This window comes from Panthera uncia, chromosome B4, assembly GCF_023721935.1.
Source record: "Panthera uncia isolate 11264 chromosome B4, Puncia_PCG_1.0, whole genome shotgun sequence".
Lineage (NCBI taxonomy): Eukaryota > Metazoa > Chordata > Mammalia > Carnivora > Felidae > Panthera > Panthera uncia.
In genome coordinates, this window is record NC_064809.1 from 52,873,167 (window position 1) to 52,900,495 (window position 27,329).

At 43.0% G+C, this 27,329-nt stretch overlaps 2 protein-coding genes across 4 annotated transcripts in view; both read right to left on the reverse strand.

Annotated features, from left to right (window-relative positions):
- Positions 1-27,329, reverse strand: part of LOC125920134 (cationic amino acid transporter 3-like) — a 243,503-nt gene that overhangs the window by 68,383 nt on the left and 147,791 nt on the right.
- Positions 11,483-27,329, reverse strand: part of LOC125920140 (cationic amino acid transporter 3-like) — a 313,660-nt gene continuing 297,813 nt past the window's right edge. The window contains exons 1-2 of one of the 3 annotated variants that reach the window (XM_049627142.1): positions 14,554-14,628; positions 11,483-13,557 (exon numbers count right to left, since the gene is read on the reverse strand). In XM_049627142.1, coding sequence (XP_049483099.1) covers positions 11,774-13,546 — 1,773 coding nt within the window. In that variant the 5' untranslated portion in view covers positions 13,547-13,557; positions 14,554-14,628 and the 3' untranslated portion in view covers positions 11,483-11,773. Of the gene's footprint in view, positions 13,558-14,553; positions 14,629-27,329 lie in introns of those variants that run through there. The other 2 variants (XM_049627140.1, XM_049627141.1) reach the window with 2 other exon arrangements.

The window sequence follows — 27,329 nt, forward strand, 5'->3', positions numbered from 1 at the left end:
TAGAAATAATTATGCCCCTGCAATTATTTCTCACCTTTTACAGGTGAGTGGGTCCAGGTGAAGAGACTACATGGGGAGTAACTGAGATTCCAACTCAGCCCAAGACCTCCTGCTTCACCACTCCCCACCCACACACCCAGGGGAGTCCTGGAAGAGATGAGATCCAGAAGGCAATGCCTGCAGATTCACAACAAGAAGGGAGAGGAGGAAACAACCACACTGGAATTCTGGCTAGGACAGAAGATCCCCCGTGGAAGGGAGCTGGGGCAAAGACCAGTGACCACAGCTGAAAATAGCAGCTTGCTATTTTACTGTTTGCCTCCTTGTCATGACCTTAGTGAAGGACAGATGAAGGAAGAGAAGAGATAATGATACTTGGGCAGCCAGGGCTCCTGCCAGGTGCCACTACTGCAGACAGACAGACAGACACAGAGACACACATACACAACACACACCTTTGCACATATGCTGCCCTCTATTTCATGCATCCACACAGATGGAAAGACAAGAGCCTAGGTCACAAAGCCACTTGGCACAAAACTACCTGCATATACATCTTGCCCTCTAACACACACACACACACACACACACACACACAAGACATGCAAAATACATCTTTGTATACCCTCCAGCGGGCCACAATACCTCTCCTAGAAAATTCAGAACATCCAGCCTGGCTGTCAAAATCTGCCTATCTCCATTCCCCTTCACTCTGGTTCCCCAATCCAACTGTTTATCCAGGCCAGCAAAGCTGTGTCCTGCCTGCCCTATGGTTTGCTCATCCTGCTTCACAAGTAACAGAGAGAGGTTCTCTTCTTCTTTTCCTCCTCTGCCCCATGTCCTGTTGGGTTTCTCCTTCTACACCCACCCATGAGTCCCCTCCTCCAGGCAGCCTTCCCTGATGAACTAACTGACTCTGATTCTGAATGTGCCCTTGTCCTTTGCACTTGTTGGTCTGTACTGGGTGAGTGTCACCACTCAAAGGTAACTTTGCGTATTAGCTGGCAGGGAGGGAAACATAAGCTGCCCAAGGGCAGGACCATTTAAGCAAGTATTTCAGGCAAATGTAGGCCTCACCTTCCAGCACCAGGCTGGGAAGGGAGCCCTACTACCTGATATCACAGACAGGGACATTAATCTGGGCTCCAGCAGCCACCAGAAATGTCTCCCTGTGTCACATGCTGCAAGTATCTCCTTTGAATGACCTTTCAGAGACATTTTGGAGGAAGGCACATCATCCACTGTGTCTTCCCACATTAACCTGGTTTTTAACTGGAAATACTGCTTCCCAGCGGGGTCCTCACCTTATTCTCCAGCCTCTGAGAAAACTTTGCAATTCTCAAAAATTAGATCCACCCTAAAGGACAAACATGTGTCTCTGGTGAGGATGCTTAGAGCTGTGCTGCAGGCTGTGAAGGCGATCCCCACAGAGGATGCCAGGTGACCAGACACCTGCAGCAGCAGTTGTAAGTGCTCCAGTGAAGAAGATGTTTGTGTGGAATAAGTTCATTGTACCTAAATAAAAGAGAGAGACAAGGAGAGGCTTGAGGTCCGCTGAAAGTGCTTTGCCTGAAGAGTGTGGGGTGTGCAGAACAGTAAGCCTGGGAGCTTTGCCTCTGCATCCCTGACCAGAACTGCCCAGTGGCTCCTTACAAACCTCACACATGCACATGGGGCATCAGGTCCAGGGAGGGTATGCGGCATGTCTTTTACTACAGGAAGGGGAACAGAAAATATGTGTGTCTCTCTTTTATTCCCTCATGACCTGTAACCATTCTTGTACATAGGAAGCTCTCAATAAAGTCATTGGTTCTTATTATCTAGGTCTCCCAAAATAAGCACTCAAACCAGTGAAACTCAGTCCCTTTAAATATTTCTTCTCACAGTCCTCCCAACTATCTCACCCCTTGAACCTCAGTATCTGTCCCCAGGACAGTTTCCCTGTCAAGCCTTCTAAGCACCCCAGTGATCATGGGGCCCCAGCTCAATTCCCAGTCATTCCAGACCCCCTCCTCCATCATTTACTCAGTGTTTCTCCCTCATCCTCTCTCCCTTTCCAGGGGGCAACTTAGCTCCCTTGGTGTCTCCCCAAAGACAGGCAGTCACTAATGAACACTGAGCACTAGAAGGGGAGGGTCAAGGGCAGACTGGTGGGTGGGAGGGGACTCCAGAACTAGCAGATAAGGAGTCCTGTTAGCATCTGTCAAATATTCCATCTCCCTCCAGCATCCCTGTCTCTCGACTCCTGGCTCCTGCCAATCCATCTCCCTGCTGAGTCTGATGGAGTGAGTTCAGGTGGAAACTCACAGAAGACTGGTCTGCTCCAGACCCATTTTCTCCAGGAAGGTCACTATCCGTGCCATCTTTCTTTGAAAACTCCCAAAGACTCTGGGAAACTGAGGATGTACATTGAACCAAAGAAGAAGAGAAATTGTTCTCTCTGTTTAATATCTTGATTTCAGCCCATGTGTCCACTGCACTTCAACAAAAGCAGAAGCGAATACTTCAGGCAATGGCACAGAGAGTGAAATCTCAGGAAGACTATCCCAGCCTTAAGGAGGTTCTGAGTGCCTCATGAAACCAGCAGAGGTGGGAGGAAAGATGTAGTTGGATGATCAAAGATACCTTTTTGTTATATAAGGAATTTCCACTGGGGGGGGGGGTGGGCAGGGGTGCAGCTCTAGGGACTTGATGGGAACCTTCTCAGCAGTGACCTGCAAGGGCTCATGGGCCACAAGAGGGCAGCAGAGAATAGCTTTCCCTGCAGAGCCAGCCCTGGCCCCTGGGTGCGGAGATAGGCTGGGGGAGTCTTTGGCTCCACCAAGAACCCATGAATTTTCATTTCAGGAAAACCCTCCTGCAGCCCTTTCCACTGGCATCCCTTATTGTCTTTGGGACCTGAAATGCCCACAACACTATGCTGTGCACACCCTCACCCTCAGCACACACACCCCTCTACCCCTGAGTCCCACAGCCCCTACTTTGAGCTGCAAGAGGAGCTTTCCTTCATTCATAATTTGCTCTTTTCCTGTGTTTCCAGAGCTCCTCAAAACTGCAAACAGGGAAGTATTTCCCCTGTTTGAATCTGGTCCCTCCTACCACAGCCTCTGTTTCCATTTCTCCTGGCATAGTTTGGAGTGACAGGGGAAACAGAGGGAAAACTGGTGGTTTCAGAACTCCCTTCTCTGAATCTACCCTGTTGATCATGGCCCCCCTGCCCAGGAAAGGACTGACCCATCTGTGATCCACCAGCTGTAGCCCCATATCCTTTCAGTGTCCCTATACTCTGGACCCACTTCCCTATCGAGAAGAAACTATTCCCAGGCTTGTGGGTGCAGGTGTCAGAGTTCAATTTCACAAATGTGGCCTGGGCCTATGAGGCACTAATTTCAACAAGAGGATTTGAGTTAAACCCATCAAGAACTTCCCAGCACAAGGGGTCTGAAAGCTCAGCTTGTGTGAAATTCAATAAGACTGCATACATGGGTCTTCCCAGAAGACTCCAAGAGACAAGGACTTGGTTTGGACCTGTCTGGTAGTACTGACTAGAGACAACAGTTTTCTCTGTGACTGTGGTCATCCCAGCCTCAGAAGGTGGTACACAAAGACTTCTGGGGACTCTAAGGCCTCAGGCAGAATGGGTGGAGCCTAGAGGTAGGAATACCACCCTGGTTAGATCTTTCCCTAGAACTGGGGGTAGGGACAGGTAAAGAGAGTAGGCCTGAACTATCCACTGTCTGGCCACCCTCCCACCCTGGCCCAATATCTTCATGGTCCTCCTGGTCAGAGCAAGACCTCTGAGCTCTTCCAATGCAAGCCCTGAGTGAAGGCCTCAGGACCTAGTCTCCACCCAGCCTCTGATCTGGGACCCTGATGCCATACCCCTGTGCCTGGCAGGGCAGAGACACCCACTGTTCGGGCTACCCAATCTCCACACCCCAAGCACTAAGAGCCTTCCTGTTCTGCCCTCCCACCTCACCCTACTCCATAACACAGCCTGAAACGTGCTGGAAGTTTGCACAAGTCAAAGGTATCTTCACCTCTGAGTTCAGGCTCCCCTGGGACCACACACACACACACACACACACACACACACACACATGCACACCTGCACATGCACACACACAGATGCTCATACTCATACATACACACACATAACCTCAACTATACACATATACGCTCTCGTATGTCAGAAACATATTCACATGTATGCAACACAAAGACACTTTTCTCACAAACTCATACATTTATAGACAGGCTTCACACATAAACATATACATACTCGAACACTTAAACAACACACCTGTGCATACATGCCACTGTATTCCTTTTTAGGATCCAAAGACCAGTCCTTTAGATTCCAGTGGCCTAGAATGTTCAGGAAAAGGAGGGAAACCCACAGGAAACCCATTTCCAGTTTCCTGGTCCACACTGGAATTCCTTTGCTCTTCCTGCTGCAGAATCTCTAGGACCTGGGCCCAACCATGGAAGCAGAACCTGTAGAGATAATACATTCGTGCACACAACAAACACTTTTGGGTCTCTACCTTCCATTCCCCACCTCACCTCCTGCCCCCATCCCCAGGCCTGAAGCTGAGGCAGACACATTAAAGACAACTTCTGGCCATGGTAGAGTGGAAACAACAAAAGCTCAGGATTCAAGGACCTGAGTTCACATCCTGCTTTGCCTTTTAATATGCTGTATTACCTTGAGCCCTTGATACAATCTCTCTGAGCCTCAGTTTCATCACAAGTAAGGTGGAATTAATAAAATTTACCTAATAATTCTTTGAATATTAAAAGACAGGTAAAGCTTTCATCAGCAAAGTATCCACCCACAGAAAGTGACCCCATTCCATCCTCCCAAACTCTGTGCTGATCATCTCCCCAACACCCTTCCAGTCCTTCTGGCCCTGAAACAGAAACCCAGTCTCTTTCAGCCTCAGACCCTCAGTGGTGCACACCTCAGGAGGCATGATCTCCAACTTGGCCAGCTCCATTCAACTCACCACCCCAACACTGGCCCCTGCCTCTCCTGGTCTATTTCATCTGGCACTCATTTGCAGGTTGCAGTTTCCTTAATAACCATTAATGGGGCTGACCATGGCCTAAATGTCTGCACTGGGCCTGCACATCACATGGACTGAAGGGTTAATAATCCCCCAGGGAGCCATCCCAAGGAAAGTCATCATTAATTTCTGTGTATTACTCCAATTCCAAGACATTGTTTATGAACAGACAGTGCAGGAGAGTTATAGGACAGCACTTGCTATGCTAAGCAGATGTGGAAGAGAGAGTGTGTCCCCTGGAATATAAACAATTCCTCAGATGAAACCCCATTAGATTCTGCGCTCACAGTTGGGAAGCAGCCCAGCCCGCCCCCACCTAGATGGGCACACCCAGCAGGTGCCTGGGCTAAGGGGAGCAGGAATCACACCCCTTCCTCTGCTGCTCAGGTGGCCTTCTCAGCTCCCTTCCAGAATCAGGACTCAGCTGAGTGGGAAGTGGCTCTGGAGGTCTTACCGTCACCTTCCTGGGACCCTCCAAGGACCCACAAATACCCACAAACACCCTTGCTATCCCTGCCACAGGCATTATTTCCTATATTCCTCCCAGGCTCTGACTGCTTCTGAAGTGCTGTCTGTCTTCGCCTTCTCCCAGTGGGATCCTCCTCCAGTCCTTGCAGAGTACCCACCACCCTGCTGAAGGTTTATTTGCTTTGGCTTCTTGTTGCAGAGAAACTGAAGACACTTTGGTCTATTGGTGAAGATGTTTTATACTTCATTAAAAGATTGTGCTATAACAGAACATATAGCATAACAATACTCACCTTATACAACTTTTGTATTAAATAGGTGATCACAAAAAGTGTTTGTAAAAAAGTATAGGACATAGTACTCAGCACATGGAGCTATTATCTTCATCATTTTGTGGGCATGGAGATATGAAGAGGTAATACATAAAAGAGTTTTTCTTTTCCCTTAGGGGCTTTTAAATCTCATCAATGAGACAAGATAAACGCATGGAGAGATAAAGGACATGGAAACCTAAAACTCTTATTTGAGCCCTAACATGCAATTTATTTTCCTAAATCCAAGCCCTGTTTTAAAATTTTCAGCAGATTTAAATGCTCTAATAATTTTTCCTTCTGTCATTCATCAACCCCATGCCTCACTGCCTTACATACATCACACATTCACCCCGGCCTTTCATTTCAGGAGTTGACTGGAGAATTATTTGGATAAAAAAAACATTTTGAAACTTCATTTGGTGCATTTCTCTGTTTCTGGGCAAGAGCCCATCTGAGGCATTTGAAACCCAAGTGACACAGCCATGCACACGACTAGAGAGCCTGCTCCCTCCCATCTCTCCTGTCACCCTCTAATCTCAGAAAATTCTTCCTTGTGTTCAGTCTCAATCTGTTTTCCTTCTATGTTGGCCTCTTTATCACTCGTTCTGATTGGGAATGAGGTGCACAAACCCTGAAAAACTTAAGAAAATTCTGAAATGCCCACCAGGTAACATTGTTCCATTGCTTATTGCTCTGGGTCTCTGTAATTATAGGTCTCATATAGTTTGTTATTAGCCCATTAAAAATCATCAAAAGATCTCTTAAAAAGAATTAGTTTTGTCCCTGCAGGAGTTTAAGCCCTTTTTCAGTCATTGGGTTTCTCTTTAAGATTTTGAAAAATTAAATTATCCTAATTTCCAGGACAGATAGTTAAGAACTCCTATTTCAATTCCCCAACCTCCATAGCCTCCTCAGTTAGTGTCATTGCGTTATCATGCTTTTGACTAAGGGACAGTACAACCCTGAGGTGGGGCATGACTGATATGACCTCCCCCATCCCTTTCAGGCCATCATATGAAGTAGGGGAAACAGGATTGACAGCTGTCCTGACCTACCCAACACTTGCCCCAGGGGAGCCCCTGAGGACCAGGAAGACTCCAGCATAAGCATGGCAGGCATTTTCCCAAAGTGGGCAGAGTGCCAAACCTGGCACAGTGACTGGTTTGAGAGACCTGGGGATAGGAGGGCAGCCAGGGCCCACATGTCTCCCTCTTCCCCAAATTCAATTTCCCCAGCCTAGACCCCTCCTCTTGTGTTCCCAATTCCAAAGTTGTCAGAACTTCCAGAGTACTCATCTGAGGTCAGACACCTATCATCCATCATCTAAGGCCAGTACTACTCACATCCAAAAGAGCATACAAATCACTTGGGATCTTGTTAAAAATGCAGATTCTGATTCTGTAGATCTGGTTGGGGCCTAAGGTTCTGCATTTCTAACAAGCTCCCAGGTGACACCCACATGGCTGGTCCATTACCATACATTGAAGAGCAAGGATCTAGATGACTGTAGCAGGTGCTATAACTGTCTCCCAGGAGAAGTCCATCTATTCACACCGTTCTGTCTGTCCTCTAGATGGCAAAGACAATCATAACTCATCCCATCCTGATTCGGGAATCTCACTCCATGGCACAAAACAAAATACAAATTGGGCTCATAAATTCCCTCCAAATGTGAATAAATACATCCCTAAAAAGTGTGTCATTCTTTCATGAGTCCTAAAGGTCCATGTACCCTAGAATTATTGTCCCATTTCTTTTCCAACTCACTTATCCATATTTTATTTTCCAAATTGCTCTATAGGCATCCTCCTCCAGATAGTGTCTCTCAACCAATACCTCTTTCTCAGCTTCTACTCATACCTTCCCTTCCAAAGTAATGATGTCTCCATCTCTATCCAGTTACTAATTTAAGTTCATTTTCCACCCCATTTGGGGGTGTCAATTTTCTCTCCCCAAAGAATCTTAGATTCTCTCACAAGGTTTTTGCACAAGTCTCTTAAAAAAGCATCTAAAGAAGTTGGTAAATATATAATAATCCTGCCTCTACAGCCTTCCCTGGAGGCACCTACTCCCTGTGAGAATATGAGAAATTCCACAAGAAAGTAGCTTCATATCCCTCCCTTCCAGGGCAGGACCCATACACAAATAGAGAAACACTGGCCCTCCTATGCCAACCATAAACCTCTGTCAAGAAAGATGCCTGTTGTGCCCATGTTGAAGTTGGTCTCCTCTTCTGGGAGTCCCTGGAGTCAGGTAAATTTGGTTGGGCCTTCTATGAATTTGCTACTTCTGGACCCTCCCCACATCCCATGGGAATATACAGAGCAGGACCAGGGAAGGCCCAATCAGCCTTTCTCCTGAGATAGCCTTGTATTTTCCATGTTGCTCTTTGAATGAACAACACTGTTCTTACTGTTGGGTCTACAGGAAGGGGAGAAACTACTCCTTGCCCTGAACAAGACTCCACTCTGATGAATCGGACAGGACAGTAACCAGAACTCAGGCTGAGCCACACAAAGCAAAACTAGAAGTGCCTGGGTACAGTTCTAGATGTATCTAGGTACAGACCTAGGTACAGGTCTAGATATATTGTTCTGGATTGAGGGAAAGGCTGTTTGTCAATGAAGTCTCCCAGAAGATTGTTTTAAAGGAGAGGCACAATGCTAGCCTGAAAGGAAGGACAGTATTCTATACCAAAGAAAAATGTGAGAGTTAATTCAATTTAACAATTCATTTCTCATTATGTGCCTGGTCCTGGGTGATGCTTTGGGGAAGTGAACAAGATACACTCCTTACCTATGATCAGGAAAAAAAAAAATAAGGAAAATAAAGACACACAGATAACTGTGGTATTTTCTTTTTTTTTTATTTCAACTTTACTGAAGTATAATTGACATATAAAATTATAAGATATTTAAAGGGTACATTGTGATGATTGGATAAGCATACACATTGTGAAATGGTTCACTATGATTTCCCCACTGTGAAAGCATTAATGATGGTATTTTAATCTAATTTTTTCATGAAATGAAGTAAATGTTCAAAGGGCACCATATTTCAATGGCTTCATCTTTACACATGGACAAGCTGGAGTCTTGGTCTTCAGTGTGAGGTCCCTGGAGAAGACCCCACCCAGGCCTACTGAATTCCAAATGCTAGAGGAGGATCCCAGCAATGTGTGTTTCACAAGCCCTCCAGGTGAGCTGACACCAGTTGAAGTTTGAGCACCATTGTGCAGACTGCTATTCCTGGCTTCTCTCGACCCACCATCTTTCACTGTGACTTTGATTAGTGGGTTGAAGAGACAGCACTGAGCATGCCCAGCTCAGCCCCTTCCCAGTTCTTGGGTTTAATTTTTTTTTTAATCCAGAACCAATCAGCCCACTGGACACATGTATTCTACATTGCTCACAGAAGAAAAGCAGGTTTTCTCCTGTGGTGGGAGGCAGAAGGTACTCAGTGCTGCTTATGATGAGGACTGAGTCTGCCTAATTTAGTGATGCAGGACTAGCAAGCCAATCAGGTTTCATATCTAAAGCTGACAGTTTATTCACCTATGTCTTGGGTATCAGTTGGTTCCAGACATAGGAGGGAGAAATGCAGGGTTTTTTGTTTTTTGTTTTTTGTTTTTTGTTTTTTGTTTTTTTGTTTTTTATTGAGCAGAATGCAGGTACTGAGTGGCTTGCTCAAGGTCACATTGCTAGTTAGTGGTAGAATCAAGACCAGAACCCAGGATACTTGGCTCTCAGCTGTGCACTTTCTGAGCAGGTGGACCAAAGCAGACAACTGTAGAGAAACTGCAAAGTTCAAGAATACAGAAATAGCCAAGTAGAGGAACAAACCCCAGGGCTTTACACCATGGGTAGTGGGTTTAAAGCCAAAGTGCTTTGTGCTTAGAGGAAAGCCCTGGCTCCAATCCACCTGTGTGGGTTCTGTTGCATGCCCACTCCCCTCCCGCCCACTGCCAAGGGTCAAGCTACATAGCCTGCTCAGTGGAGTCTGAACAAACATTGCCTCATTCTCCTAGTGTCATTATCTCTGCCTACAATCTCTCCCTAGTACCCATGTGTGGCAAAATCCTATCTATCTTTGGAGAGGGATAACCCAAATATCATTCGTTTACAAAGATGTCTCTGATTTCACCAATCAACTCTCATTACTGTGCCAGCCACAAATGATCACCCTCCACTCTGAATTCCCAAGACACTTTATTTGTGTATTACTTATGATAGCTTTATACTTTGTGTTACAGGTAAACTTTATCCTTTGTATTAGAATATAAGCTCTTGGAGTGGCTGGATGGATTTAGGGTAAGTGTCTGACTTCAGCTCAGGTCATGATCTCACCGCTTATGAGTTTGAGTCCCGTATCAGGCTCTCTGCTGTCAGCATAGACACTGCTTCGGATCCTCTGTCCCCCTGCTTCTTCCCTTCCCTACTTGTTCTCTCTCTCTATCTCAAAATAAATAAATAAACTTAAAAAAAAAGAATATAAACTCCTTAAAGGCAGGGGCCATATTTCATCTTTATTTTTTTTTCTAGTTTCCTTTATGTTATTAATTGAAGTATAATTAACATATAGTGTCATTATATTATTCTCAGGTGTACAATATAAGGATTCAGAAATTCCATAAATTTCTGAGTAATCATAAAGATAAGTGTACTCGTTTTTTAAATGTTTATTTAATTTTTGAGAGAGAGAGAGGCAGAGCATGAACGGGGGTAGGGGCAAAGACAGAGGGAGACACAGAATCTGAATTAGGCTCCAGGTTTCTGTCAGTACAGAGCCCAATGCAGGGCTCAAACCCATGAACTGTGAGAATGTGAACTGAGCTGCAGTGGGGTACTTAACTGACTGAGCCACCCAAGCGCCCCAAGATATTTTTTATTACTTAAATTCCACATATGAGTGAAATCATATAGTATTTATCTTTCTCTGCTGGATTTGTTTCACTTAGCATTACACCTTCTAGGTCCATCCATGTTGTTGTAAATGGCAACATTTCATTTTTTCAATGGCTGAGTATTTTCTACCATATATATATTAATGGACAATTGGGTTATTTTCATATCCTGGCTATTGTATGTAATGTTACGATAAACATAAAGGTATATATATCTTTTCTTATTCATGTAAAGAAGAAGCTTTTGCACAGCAAAGAAAACCATACACAAAACAAAATGGCTACTTACTGAGTAGGAGTGGATATTTGCAAATGATATATCCAGTAGGGTTAATATCCAAAATATATAAAGAACTTATACAACTCAACATCAAAAAATCCATTTATAAAATGGACAAAGACCAACAGACACATGAAAAGATACTCATCATCACTAATCACCAGGGAAACACAAATTAAAACTGCAATGAGATATCACTTACTTTGTCAGACTGGCTAAAAGAAAAAAGATAAGAAATAATAAGTGTTGGTGACAATGTGGAGAAAAAAAACTATCATGCACTGTTGGTGGGAATGTAAATTGGTGCAGTTTCTAGGGAAAGTAGTGTGCAGGTTCCTAAAAAAATTAAAAATAGAATTACCATATAGTCCAGTAATATCACTACTGAATATTTACTCAAAGAAAACAAAAACACTTTTCTAGTTTATTTTAATAATATATATTTTTAAAGCCAGTAAGGCCAGTGAGCAGCTATAGACACAACTGTAAAGTAGACAAGTAAAAAGAGAGAGAGACAGAGACAGAGAGAGAGAGAGCAAAGACACATTCTTCACTCCACAATAAGTACAGAACTCTATTAGTATTCCCTCACCAACATCCCATGGGAGTCCTAGCTTTCCATGCACTCAAGAGTACTCTCCAAAATCGTGCAGGGACAAGACTGCATTTAGGTGTGGTGATGTAAAACTCAATATGTATTGGCACTGCTGAGTTCAAGGTCTATAGTTTTGGTGCTAACTTAAGTGGGGTTAGCGACTCGGCTGTGCTGGATCCCATAGCTGAAGTAGATAGCAAACCCTATCAGCATGGAGGCACCAAATCGGGCCCAGGTGTCAGCTGTCATCTGCATCATAAGGCAAACATTCACAAAGATGCTCAGTAGTGGGAGGAGAGGCAGAGCAGGGACCTTAAAGGGAAGGTGACTGGAGCTCTGTGGCTGTCTCCAGATGACCCCAGTAATCCCAATGATGAGCACCAGGAGCACCACAACCACTGAAATCCACACTGGGTCTCCAGAAAGCAGAACTGGCCACTGGGCCAGCACCAGGCAAAGAAGAGTGAGCAGCAGAACAAGCAGTGAGGAGCAAACATAGACAACCTGGCCAGAGAGTGGAGTGGGGGAGGAGCTGCCTGTGAAAAGTAGTTCCTGTAGAGTCAGCTGCTCTGCTGCAGGTCCATTCTCCTCCTGCAACTCTGCTTCATTTCCCCCATTCTTCACCTCAGGCTGATACCTGAGGATGAGGATACAAATAGCTACCAGGGAGTGAGTAAACAGGGTCCCAATGGACATGAAGTCCACAAGATGAATGAGTTCAAAGAAGAATGCAATGACTGCTGCCATAATGCCCAAGACCACAGTGGCCACAATGGGGATATGTCTGCTGGTGTGGGTCCTGGAAAGGACATGGAACAGGAGGCCATCCTTTGCCATCACAGAGATCACCCAACGTGCAGAGAACATATCATTCAAGATTGTAGTGAAAAGAGTACAGAGAGCTCCAATAGCCACAACATAGCAGGCAGGGGCCCAGCCAATATATAGAAATGCCTCAGGCAAAGGGCTCCCAGGTTGAAGCTGGTAGTAAGGCACCATAAGTGTAAGTGCTGAAGTGACACAAAAATACATCAAAAAGCAGATAAACAGTGAAATCACAATGCCCATGAAGATGGAACGCTGGGGATTCTGGGCTTCCTCAGCTCTGGTAACAATATTGTCAAAACCTATAAATGCATAGAAACAGGTAGCTGCTCCACGGAGAATCCCCTCAAAGCCAAAAGGCACAAATCCTCCATAGCCCAGAGGGCCCAAGCTTGAGGTGTCATTGAGTCCAGCCTTTACGTAGTCCTCTTCTGTGAGCTTCCAGTTGTGCAGGTCCCCTTTAATGAAGCCAGAGATGATGACAAAGACAAGAATCAAAAGGCTCACCAATGTGATCATTTTGGTAAACAGTACTGACTCCCTAGCCCTTAGAGCCAGCACTCCGGTGAGCAGCAACACCAGACCCATAGCAAAGAAGTCTGGATGTTCTGCAAGTACCTGTTGAACATGCAGTAAGATACTCTCATGCAGGGTCTGAGAGATCTGGTTCCCAATCAGGTAGTCAAAAGCTCTTGTCCATGCCCGAGCTACACTGGCTGTGCCAGCAACATAGGAGAGGATGAAGTTCCAGCCAGTGATGAAAGCCCAGAGTTCACCTATAGTGACATAGCTGTAGAGATATGCAGAGCCAGAATGGGGAACCCGGACAGCAAACTCTGCATAGCACAGCCCAGCCAATGCACAAGATAGACCAGCCACCAAAAAGCAGATCACAGTGGCTGGTCCTGCTTGATTGCTGGCCACTTCGCCAGCCAGGAAATACACACCTGCACCCAGAGTGTAGTCTATACCCAGGGCCACTAAATCCAAAGTGCTTAGCCATCTGAGAGGGGTAGGTTCAGTTTTCTTTTCCTCCAGCGTACATCTGCGTACCAGCATTTGACCAAATCTGCGAAGTGCCCGACGCAGCATTCTGGCTGGAACTGAAGAGGATTGTAGGATCAGAGAGCTGTAGCAAGTCCAGGGGGTACAGAGTCTAGTATCATCTTCAGTTAGGCTGAGTTAAGCTTATGGTTTGGGGCTGCTGAGTTTAGCTTCTCAGGCTTCAAAGCTGCTACGCTGTATTTCTTCTGGTATGTGCTGTCCCTCCACAATGCCTAAGTAAACAATAACTATTTACTGAACCCATTTCCAACCAACCAACCAAAGATCAAAAGTCCCATAGCACCTGTTGCAGCACAGATATTGCAGAGAGCGACACCAAAGGACATCATAGACAAATCAACCCTGTTTCCCTCCCCCCACCACAAAAGAAGTGCCAAATACTTCCCAACATTCTGTTATTTTAAACACCACATGACGCCAGCCCCTTTGGGTTCATCTAACTCATGCAGCTTCATGTACTGATTAAGCTATAAGAGGGGCACGTGGGTGGCTTCATGAGTTAAGCATCTGACTTCTGATTTTGGCTTAGGTCATTATCTCACAGTTGTGAGATTGAGCCCTGCATCAGGCTCCATGCTGGACATAGAGTTGGCTTAAGATTCTCTCTCTCTCTCTCCCTCTGTGCCTCATTCACTCATGCTCTCTAAACAAACAAACAAATAAAGCTGTAAGACACAACAGAACATGAATTTATTGTGCATAATTACATGTGGGATGTTTGCACGGTGCTTGAGCATGAGTTATGACACATTAATTCACAAACTAGAGGGCCTCAATTAAAGACCCATTTTTAAATATCACCTGAGTTTAAAATACAAATATTGGTCCCCAGTCTTAAAACCCTTAGCCCCAACATAAGCTACCCAAGGTCAGATGGCACTTTGCCCCCTTTTCTCCTCATTCTGCATCATCCATTTAGTTGTACTGATGGCAAAGAATGTACAGTCCAACCCTTCACTTTACCCATCTAGGCCCACAGGGGGCGCTGTGAGAAGAGAGGAAGAGGGAGAAAGAGGCATGGCCTTCATAACTACCTGCAAGAATCAGAGGACAAGGCTGCCTGGTGAGGAAACACTGGAGATATAGGTGCAGCAGCCAATCAAGGGTCCATTACTAAGTAGGGAGAAGAGCCAGAAAGGTGGTTTTATGAATGCTGACATTAATTAAGCCTCACCCAAAGCAACAAGGCAAAATTTACTACAACTTTTATAAGTTGTAGTAAAGAAAGTTTTAAGTAAAGTTTTATAAGTTTTGTAAACCATGGTCTATGAGGCTATGATGGGTAGGGAGAAAAGAAGTAAGTCACCTAGCTCAGTAGCTCACAACCAAACAATTCTTCTGTCTCCTCCCTCTCTGGGTTCCAGGAAAGTGAGTTCACTTCTGCAGACATTCTCCTCATTGTCCACACTGCTCTATAACCACTTTGCCTCATCTGTGATGTCAGCTTCCAGCAGCTTGGAGACCCTGCCTGCTCTAGGAGCTTGTATTAAAACACTCACTTAAAACTCCCTATTAAGTTTTCACAAGGGGTTTTTAACTCACTCAAACCGTTGTCTGAATATGCCAAATATCTGGTTCCTCTTTTCCTTTTCTTTGTTGCTGCTATTCAAATGGCCCCTCCTCAAGCAGAACAAGGCTTCAGGTGAACAATTCACAGCAATGCCCCAGGAATGAGTAGTGCAGAACAGAAAAAAACAAAGCCATGCAGCCCCCTCTCTCCTCCCTACTCAGGCTTTGGTTTTGAGAGAATTTTGGCAAATCTCAGAGGTTTCTAAAGATGGAAAGATCAAATCAAAATGGAAAAGTCTCTTCTACAGATTATCGAAAGGAACCCCTGACTTATGGGTCTGACCTTCTGTCTACAAATCCATCTAAACTCTTTCTGTGCTGCCCACCAGCTCCAACGTTATGATTTACCAACAAGCTCACGAGATAGATAAGGAGGATCAATTGTTCACTCATGGAACTTTCTACAGTATAAATGTGATTGACGTATCTCCCACCTACCCCCAGGCTTCAACCCTTCAGTGATTCCCACTGCCCTTCCTTCATAATCCTTCCTTCCTTCATCATCTGACTTGTGCTGATCCCTCCAGCCTTGTCCCTTGCCAAGTTCCTGCACAATTTCCCAGTTGCGAAATTCCACACTCACCCTGTTCCCTGCCTGTAATGCCCTCTTGTCCCCTTTACATAGCTAACCCCCACTTCTCTTTCAGTTCCCAGCTCAGATGTTGCTTCACCAGGAAGCTTCCCCAGACCCTTATGCTGCCCTTCCTGTGTGCTCTTATAATGCTAGGGTTACTCCGTGTGCCATTTTTCCTAATATGTCAAAATTCCAGCTCAGCTGCCTAACTCCATTAGACTGTGAGTTAGGTACTCAATACATATTTTGTTGAACATGTACAAACTGAGAAGAGAAACGTGAAAGAACACAAAATCTATAATTGCTATCTGCTTGATTTTGAGATACATACTTTGTAGCCAAGCAACCTTTATAAACCTGGCTCAGGTAAAAAATTTAAATGGTATTACCTTCCTTATAGAAGGCAAGCAAAATCAAAAGTGTGAAGGGAAAACCACCTGTGATAAAACCTTGACTGTATATCATTCATGGCAAGTATAAGCCACACATAGGTCATTTGCCTTTGATGACACTTGTTTAAAAATATCAGGCTACCTTGGGTTACAGGCAATGAACAACTCATGCCCAGGTAGAGAATCCCTACTTTTCTGAAGGCATTATGCTCAGGTCCTATAATCTAGGTGGGATGTCCTAAGGCAGAGGTTCTGACTTCAGGAGGCAGAGGGAGGCATAATGAAGACACCTGGGGACATTTTCAAATGTCATATCCTCTCGCTCTGGAGATTCTTGTCCACTAGCCCTGTCCTTCCCATGACTGGTCTCAACCACCCAACTGAGAAGAAGTTGTCCTCAATTTGAAGGCGAAGAGATTCTAAAAGCTTTCTTCACAAAAAGGCAGCACAGTTTAGTAGTTAGGAGTAAGTCTCTGAATGTAAACTGCTCAGGTGCAAATCACAACTCAACCTCATACCAGGTGACTCTGGACAAATTAGTTCACCTCCAGGGGCTTTAGTTTCCACATCAGTAAAATGGGAATAAAAGCAAATACTGCATAGGATAATTGTGAGGAGTAAATAAAGAGTATAAAATATATAGTTCAGTGCCTAGCAAACACTATGTACTTAATATAATCTACCAAATATTTAATATGAAAATCTGCTATAAAGTCTTCAAGCTTTGAAAATAAATTAGTCTTTGCATATGTCTATCTTCAAAATCATCCACTAAAACTCAAGCCTGTTAGCTAGCCATCGTGAGACAATGAATATGGTTTTATTCCATATATTTTGCCTTGAAACTCTAAGGACACTAATTAGATACCCTCATACATGCTGTTGCTAATCACTTGGGGGTCCTAGGCTTACTGCGTTAGAGAAGGCATTGAAAAATGTAAGACTTTAATATAATAATAATAATAATAATAATAATCTGTAATCATAGATGCCTCATCTTATTTCTGGAAGAGGCAATGCTGGGTACTAGAGAGGGAAGAGCAATGAACATTATGTTAGAGATTTTGGATATGAGCCCTGGATCTTCTGCCTGACTATAGAAACAAGGTAATTTGCTTAATCTCTCTAAGCCTCAGTTTCCTCATCCATGAGGAAACTTACTTTTATTGGATCAACATGAGAATTTGATGAGGGGTTACAAACTATCATGCACCATTAGTGGAAGTGTCACTGGGGCCACCATCCTGAAGCACAATCTTATTGGAGTTAAGAATGCACACACCCTTCCACCCTACAATCCCTCTCTGAGGTAAACACTCCAAGGAACTCTCTCCTGAGTCCATAAGGAGGCTCATACGAGCATGTTCATCACAGGACTATTAGTGGCAGCAAGTAGTTGGAGCTACGCCAGCATCTGTTACTAGAGGGATATATAAATAAAATGTGTGGTATGTGCACAATGAAATGCTGCATAGAAGTCAGAAATAATAAAGTAAATTTACAGCTAACAACATAGGTACCTCTCAGAAACAATGCAAGTAGGAAAAATAAAAGCAGGATGAGGTGTAAAGCACAATGCCATTTATGCACATTTATAAAACAGACAAAAATGCTGTATAATTGTCAAGGATACACACATATCTGTTAAAAATATCACATCATTCCTCTGCTCAAAACCTTCCATTGGTTTCCCTTTTATTCAGAGCAAAAGCCAATGTCTGCATTTACAATGGCCTACAAAGTCCTACAGTATTGGTCACTGACCCAACTACCTCTCAGCCTCTGTTTCTCTCTTCCCATTCATTTTTCTCTAGCCACTGGTCTCCTAACCTTCTGGCCTCCTAACATACCAGGCGAGACCCTACCTCAGGGCTTTTGTACTTGATGTCCCCTATAATTGCAGCACTTATAGCCCACATATCCACATGGCTGCTCACTTCACTGCATTTAGTGAAATAGGACATGTGTAGCATGACCTTCTTAATCACCCCATATAAAACTGCAATCTGCTCCTTATCACACATAACATACCTTATCCCCCTGCTCTTTTTTCTATAACACATACCACTGCCCAAAGTACTAAATGTCTTACTTATTTGTTCATGATTTGTCTCACTTCAAAAGAATGTAAGCTCCATGAAAACATGACTTAAAAAAAAATATTTTGCTCCTGGCTGTATTCCTCGCATCTGTAACTGTTGTTGAGTGGATGAATGTATCTAAATATACATGTAGAGCATATACTGGAAGATCATTTGTTAAATACAGGACAGTAATTCCCCCCCACACACACACCCACTGTGAGGAGAGAAAATGAGAATAGAGATCAGGATGAAAGGGGAAAATAAAATGCTTTGTAAAGGTGCCTGACAGGAAGCAATGGTGCTAAAAGCCCATGACTGAAGGAGGGTTGTTTCCACTCTGTGCACTTCAGGTTCGACAAAGGAATTGCATGAGATGACACTGTGAGCAGGCTCTCAATAGAATTAAATTCAAGGGGAACCAGAATCCTGTAATCGTCAGGACATGGGGAACACAGAGAAAGAATGCCTGCTAGAAAGAGGGTAGAGAACAAGGGAAGACGGGACACCCCTCTTACCAGTTCCCTCTGAACCCACTTCCCTTTTCCCAATTCTTCTTTCTCCATCAGCTCCTTCAACTGTCTCTGGAGGCTCCTTTCTGGGCACTAAGGATGCTTGTACCATGTTTCTCCCTCTGGGGAGCCACCTACCTCCTAACAAAGACACAAGAGTGGTTCCTCTCATTTGTTGAATCACACACCCCTTGAGGTTGGTCACCTCAAAAAAATGTCCTACACTCTTCTGAAGTCCATCTATGGACTTTAAGGAGGAATGCCAGAGGAGGACCATCTGAATGGCAGGGTTGGAGAGGGGCAATGTTTTTGATAATTTCTGTTTCCTTCAGCTGTGTTGTGCAGGGTTGTCCTTGTGCTCTTCCCACTTTTACTAAATATGAGTAAAAGTGGACTACAGACAAACTATGAAGATATCAAAGAAATAATCTAAAGAACAAAACATCTGGGAATAAATAATCATATTTTATGACACCAACAAGCAGAAAAAAAATAAGCAAGCAAGCTTACAGAAGAGAAAGCAAACCCATTATTGGGAATCCTGAGAGAGACTATCACAAATCCAGTTTATAACAACACAGAGAATCACTGTTTTCAAAACCAATGTTCAGAAATGCCCTCTCTCTGTGCAGTAATCTGTGGTTATTCTAATGGTTTTTATTCAGTCCAGACTCTGACTCAGCTGTCAGAGCCCCATCCTAATTCTCTCCCAACCCTCAGGTCCATCACCTCCTTCTTAACTCAGTTTCTCACATTCTGACTTACCTTCCTGGGTTGAGCCTTTGGCCTGACTAAGTGCCTGTCCTGCCAGGGATGTCCTCCTCACTCCCTTCTGTCTAGTCTTGATGCTCTAGCTTTTCTCAAACCTATGCTACAATCTCCGCCATCTCAACATCTAGGTGGCCTTTTCTAAGCCATCATGTTGAGCCCCATCTCCAACCTTCCTCCTCTTCCCACCAACACTTACAGGGCATCCTGCTGTTCATGTGAAACATTTCCCCTTTCTATCTGCTGGTGTCCTGGGTGTGTCACTTAAATTCCCAAAAACTTTGGGAGGGAAGGGCCAGGATCCATATACCTCCTTCTGAATTCCACACTCCCCTTCTAACTCTCACTACCCAGGATAAGGATCTTCTCATAATTGTAGCAAGGAAACTTAAGAGGCATTTGGGACAGAGAAAATGCATATAGAGATGTATTGAATGACTAATATATCTTGAGATTCCTAGAAGGTTTGTTTGTTTGTTTGCTTGGAAAGATAGAATGGGCCAAACAAAGGTGTAAGTTGTAAATAAACTAGAACAGGCACCATCAACTATTTCAAGTGCATTCCCTGAGGACATTTCCTAATGTGGGTTCTGTGTCTGTGAATCTTATTTTAATTAAGAAACAATCCCTCCCTAAGAAGGTGCTTACACAGGGGATGTGCTTAAAGAAATACAGAGCAGGGGGCAGGGGACATGAATTCAGCTTGTATGAATTCCAAAATACCCCTGGCTCTCTCTTTCTACTTCTTCTCTGTGTTTATCTCAGTTTCTGAGCTCCTTAAAAACTCCAAAACAAAATATCCATCACAAATGGCCAAAAAGAACGCCTGCTAAATCCAACAATATATACCCAGTAAATTGCAGGTTGTCTTACTTTCCCAGCCAGCCTCACCTGCTCTCCTTTGTCCTGGAGGGTCATTGTGTTCATTCCTCTGTCTCTAAGAAGGGTACTGCCTTCACTCTAGACCTTTCCTTTTCAAAAAAATTTTAAAGTCAGTAAGTCCCACTGTTTCCCAGGCTTGTGCATTAACACTTTTGCCAATCAGTATGTTGGCCTTGTGGCTTCTCCTGAATAGCCTCAAAGATAGTTTAGATATCAGTTGCTTTGCTAGAAGTTTGATAAAGACTTTAGAGGAAGGCTACAGAGGATGTTAAATAATTATTTTCAAGTGCTCAAAGTTTCAGAGAAGTGGACTTTAAATGCAACATTCCTCTCCAGAAATTATATCAAACCCTTTGTATCCAAGCACAGCTCCTTCCTGATCTCAAAGTATGTAAATTCTCTTGTCCTACTTAGAATTTCCAGACAACAAAAACTCTGGAACCAACCAAACCAGTGGCTCCCAAATAAACAAGTATACAGCTTTTTGTATAGCTTAGCTTCCCCAGAGGTTCTGAACTTCTAACTCAGCAACCCTACAACTCTGATAGGGGGCAGTCATGAACAAGAGTAGGGGTTTGAGTTGAGGGTGAGAACTTTAAATAATAATAATGTAGTGCCTGTGCACACCAACACTTCTAAACTGGAAACAGTCCAGAATACATAAGAAAAGTAAACAGAGAAAAGCCACCATGAACACTGGGGCCATGTCTCTTACCCAATGGTAAAAGGGATTAGTTAACAAAATCAGATAAAAAAAATGGAAGCAAAGCAAAGGCTAGGATGTGTTCAGAGTAGGTGGTGATTTTAAAATGGATGGTCCAAGAGAGCCTCACCTTCACACTTTTGTGTAACCATCACCACCACCCATCTCCAAAACTTGTTAATCTTCCTCACCTGAAACTCTGTACCCACTAAACAGTAACTCCCTGTAGCTCCTGTACTTTCTGTCTCTGTGCGCTTTCTGTCTTCATGAATTTGACTACTCTGGATACCTCATATAAGTAGAATCATACAATTTGTACTTTTGTGACCAGCTTATTTCACTTAACATTACGTCTTCAAGGTTCATCCATTTTATAGCATATGTCAGAATGTCCCTCCTCTTCCAGGCTGCATAATATTCCATTGTCTGTATATCCCACATCTTGTTTATCCATCCATCCACTGATGGTCATGTGGATGTTTCACCTTTAGCTGTTGTGAATAATGGTGTTACAAATACGGGTATACAGATGTCTTTTTGAGTTCCTCCTTTAAATTCTGTGAGATATATACCCAGAAGTGTATATGTAGTTTTTTTGTAACCCACAATACTTTTTTCCACAGTGGCTACGCAATTTTACATTCCCACTAACAATGCACAAGCATCCCAATTTCTACATATGCTTGCCAACTCTTGTTATCCTGTCTTTTTTTTTTATATATATATCAATCATCCTAATGGGTGTGAAGTGGTACTTGGCTATTTTTGAGGATAATAAGGAGGTCTGTGGGGCCAGGACAGAGTGAGTGAGGGGGAAGCAGTAAGGGATGAGGTCAGAGAAAAAGCAAGGAAGCCAGATCCTTCTGTAGGGTCTGAGAGTCACTGTGAGAACTTTGGCTGTTACTCTGGGTGAGATGGAAACCCTAGAAAAAATTATAGTTTCACAAGTTTTCTACAGATTGGTGTTTTTGAACTAAGTATTGGATACTCTAATAAGGAAAGCCCTCCTCCAGAGTTTGAAAACAAGTCATGGAGATAAGTTTTGCAGAGCTCTCAATAGATGCCTGGTGCCTCTGACAACACAATGAGGCCTGAACAAGCTGTGTTCTTGCCTCTGCCTCCCTCTCTAGATGCCAAAGCAGAGATGCCATACAGCCACCCATGGGGGAGGACAATGGCAGATTGCTTTCCTTGAAGACTTTCACTTTATGGATTATCTCTAGGCAGGACTCCACCACTGAAAACTAAGTCACTTTAGTACCTTTCACTATTTTAGATTATTCCCACTATAATTCAGGATGATGAAGAGTTGACATGGAGATAAAGGGTGCTTTCTTGGAACTGATGATATTAATGATTACAAAGACAAGGGTAGGTAGAGTCTCAGAAGGGGGATAAGAACCATATACATCAGGCACTCTGAAGCCTTGCAGAATTAAATAGGTGAATTCAATCCCAAGGCCCATATGCCTCAGAAAGGACTGTCAGAAATTTCTGAGATGCTCAGAGCTGGAGAAAGGGCCCCAAGGGAAGCCTGAAAACACATTTCTGAGAAGTAAAGAGTACTTCTCATAATCGCACTTCCCCTGGGTGACAGAGATAAAATCTCTACATCCATATGAGTATTCCAAGGAGTTCTACAGTTTCCCAACAACAAATAATCTGGAGAGAATCACCGCCCAACCACTTTTTATAAATGCTATAAGATACAGACTTCTGTGTGTGAGTAGGGATGGGATGGATGGTGAAGGAGAGAATTGTGGGGCTGTCCTCCTGGGAAAGGAAAAGAGACAGAAATCAATTTACATAATGGCATTCTATATTTTCAAATGGGAGTTAGAGGAGGAAAGTATAATAAAATCTTGAAATCCAAATGACTAATTTCTTTCAGCAAGGAAACATACCATGTACTCCTAGCTTCTGTGTCCTGTGTTTCTTTCCATCTAAAAACCATCTTATTCATTGTCCACTCTCAAAATATTATGATTATCACCCACCCCCGGGGTAAAGAGACTTTACAGCTTGCCTCACCTCATAGTCCCATCTCATTTCCTTTCTCTGTGGATCTTGACAGAGGTCCTGGGCTACCTTTAAGCCTTCAAACATGTACAGTAAAAATGGGACTAGGATATAGGAGAAGGGTGTTCTTCCTCCTCTCAAGTAGAAAAATAATAGACCTTAATGGCAGTGTACATCTTACATCATTCATTCATTCATTCATTCACTCACACATTCATTCATTCAAAAATATTAAGCACCTTTTAAAGTCCAGTCCTAGGGAATTGGGACTGGAACACAATAGGGAGGAAACACAAATAGGGAGGAACACAATAGGGAGGAACACAATAGGGAGGAAAAAGTTGTGTTCCCTGCCTGCATGGCACTCATTATCATTAAGAATATTTGTATATAATATTCTTGCCCAAAATGTGTAACCTGAACCTAATGATAAAACGATCAGTCTACAAAAGAACTTTCCTCAGTAAGTTGACTTTCTATAAAACAACTGACCCATGCTGTTCAAAACTGTTAATATTAGGAATGACAGTCTGAGGAACTGTTGCAGATTAATGGAGAATAAAGAGACATGACAATGAAACGTAATGCAGAACCCTGAACTGCATCTGCATCAGGGAGAAATATTTTACTATAAAAAAATCAGACAATTAGTATACTTAGAATATGGACCATATTTTATACACACAAGCACACAAACACAAACACACACATTGGAGGGAGCAAGTAGTGGGAAAATATTAAAACACTTGGTCAATCCTGGTGAAAAATAAATGGGTATTAAATATTTTATTCTTGCAATTTTCTGTAGTTTTCATATTTTTTCAAACCAAAAAGATAGGAGGAAAATAAGAATATCCCAGCAGTAAAGGTTATGGATTCTCCTCTCCTAAATACTCTATAAACAAACTTGCCATCATTTTGGCTGGATCATTCCACCGAGAATGATCTAGCCCCAAATCAGAAACTTTAGATCAAAGGAGTGGATGGAAGATAGAACTCTTTTGACTTTGCTTTATAACCAAAATTGTCAGCCAGCCAAAAAACCTTAAAAGTAACCACAACCATGGCTCATGTTAGTACAGTTATAAAAATTCCATATTCTTATCATTTTGTGGGATTAACACAAACTAATAAACCAGGGCCCTAGACTTCAATTCTAGAGATATTTGGGAACATGGGAAGAAACTGGAAGAAGAGGAAAATGGTATCTGGCAAGTATTAGTACCAGGTATATGTGCAAGATTTAGGGATGCGTTAAGAGGGGGGTGAAAGTGAACCAGAATTTTTTGAGCTGCAGGTAAGGCACATATGTTATTTCATTTATCCCCCATAACAGCCCAATGACATAAGCATAATTATTCCACTTTATAGACAGTTTAGATAACTGTCCCAAGCTCATATAGCCAGTAAAAAGGAGAGCTAGAAGTTGAATTTGGTTCTTTATTGCTTCAAAGACCATGTTCTTTCTCCTGAGCATCCTACCTTCACAAAAGGCAAGACTCTAGGGAATTGCTATAAAAGGAGTATTTGAGCCATGTTCTTTTATTTGCTCCAAGGTCACCCTCTGCTAACGTCTTTCCTTTCCTCACAAATAGATATTGATGAGCCAGAACTGGAAGTAGTGGGACCATCAAAACTAAAATCTCCAAATAAACATTGTCCTGATAAAATCCAAACTTAATTTAATCTAGGGCCAAAATGTCTTCGGATTGTCCTTTTGGATGCCAAGAAAGATTTCAAAGAATTGCTATACCTACCTCAGTAGTTCCCAGATATGATTTAATAGCTAATTGTAATTCCTGCCCACAACGTTAGCCTGTCTCCTTTTGCTTGGCTTTTAGTGGAATTATAGGATAATGGATCTCAACAGGAAATAGAAGTCATCCTCATAGGAATACTTTCATTATATTATTCTTTCACCATTCTATTCTAAATCTTTTCTGGTCACTGCCTCATTCTTACAAAGAAAAAGAACAATCTTCAGTACAGTTAGGGAGTGCTAAAGAAGAAAATGAAACCTTTACTCTTATTGTGTAAAGGAAGATGGGGGTGGGGAGCAGACATTTTCTAAAATGGGACCCAAATGGTAGTAAGATGGTTGTAATATTCCTGACAGCTAAATACCTACAGATTTGGCCTTCCCAAACTTCAGCCATCACTGAGGCTTCTGGTTGCTGCTGGCCCACACCATTAGGAAACATCTGTCAAAAAGGACAGCTCCAACTGGGACAAAGGAGGGTAGGAAGGCAGATGGTGCCAGTTTAATGAGGATGGTTTAATAAAACATCTTTTTAAAAGTTTATTTATTTTTGAGAGAGAGAGAAAGAGAGCGAGAGAGAATGCCAAGCAGGCTCTGCACTGTCAGTGAAGATCACAACGTGAGGTTTGAACTCAGGAACCATGAGATCATGACCTAAGCTGAAACCAAAAGTCACATGCTTAACCAACTGAGCCATCCAGGTGGCCCTAACAAAACATCTTTTCAAGCCTCCTAATTCATTTGGCCATTTGCTCCCCAGACTTGGCTGCCAATCACAAGCAGAATGGGAATGTTTTCCAGAGAACAGCCATCTCCTTTTTATTCTTAATTCAGAAGAACAAGTACCAGAAAAATTTCAGCTTTCATGCCACTCCAAAGTATGATTAACCCTATTCCAGATCTAAAATAGGAGGGTGATTCTAGTGAAAAGGACTTCAGTTATGTCTGATTGATCATTCTTGTTTGGTTGTCATTGACAACTAGAGACCTAACCTAGTAGAACATATAAAAATGGGCATCAGTGTTCCCAATTGTGAGCCATGTCTGTGGCCAGCTTTGAGCTCACAGCACCTAGAACATTGTTAGTATTTATTAATCATCCGTGGAAATAAGCACAAAGAAGAATGGACATCAGGCATCAACACAGATATCTTTGTGTATTTTATGATTTTGTCATTATTGTTTTAAACTTATTAATGAATATGGACTTGAAATAAGGAATAATCAGTATTCTGAACATGCTATTAGCATAGGAAGATAAACAGAGAAGATAAAGGATTGCCTTCCTATTTCAGTTTCAAAGGGAAACACCAAATATGTCCAGAAATAAAGGGTTGACAAAGAAGACTCAAAGGATCCTGACTTTATTAGAGAAATTCCATAAAAATTTTAGAACAAATCTAAGAAATTCCAACTGAAATCATTGGTTTCAGATTTTGGGGGATAGCCAAACTAGCCTTCAATTCAATTCAGATGATACGAAGTCCCTTAGACTTTTAGCACCTTGTCCACAACAGACCTCTATCTAGCATGTTCCTACACTTTGCAAATACAGCATATCCAGGGCCAGCTTCCTGCACACTCCCTGGTCCACCCTCCTGTCCATAAAATTGGTAATTCTAAACAGAGATCCTATCAGCTCTCACTCAGATTCACTAAGCAGCCATCAGAGAGTACTGCCCTTAAAGCAGGATAAAGACCTAAATTACATCCTTCCTGATCACTACACTGCATTAGATACCTGAAGTGTGAGTATTCTCTACCCTCCTTCTGGAAAATGACACTTTTCTCAAGTCTTAAAAAGACACTCGTGCGCGTGCGCGTGCGCACGTGCACATGCACACACACACACACACACACTCTCTCTCTCTCTCTCTCTCTCTCTGTCTCTCTCTCTCTCTCTCTCTCTCCCAACAGACTTGCAATTTTCTGTTCTCTATTAAGTTGAAACTTTTAACATTGTATTTATAAGTCTTTCTTTTCACTGTTGTTCTATCACTTACTCCTACTATTAAACTTTTCTGTGGCTCTTTTCATGAACAGGACAAATCTTTGCCAACACTTGCACATGTTGCTGGCATTGACATTAGCCCTCATATAATCTGTCCCTCTCTGCCTAGAACACGTTCTTTTCAAACCCTGTCCAGCATGACTTTCCTTCTGGAAGCTTCTCTGGTCACACCTATAGATAGATATCTGGTCTTTCCAGTATTCTTTCCTTGCCTCCTACTCTCCCCTCATTAATGTCCAGTGGCATAACTCACAGGCCTAGAACTTTGCACAAGAACACTCAGGTAGAGAAGAAGGCAGAAGTAATAAGTGGGGGTGGGAGTGTTGTGAGGAGCAGAATTCTGCTTGATAATACTTTCAGCTTGCATTTCCTTCCCCAGCTAAAACCTGAGGTACAAAGAGTTACTGGGCTACAGCCAAGGAAGTACCCCACACTCTGTAGCCCACTTTGGTGATATCAGAGATCTGACACAAGAACTGAGGTCTAGGTCTCTTTCATCACAACAAAGTAAAAGTATAAACGAAGAAACCCACTCATCTG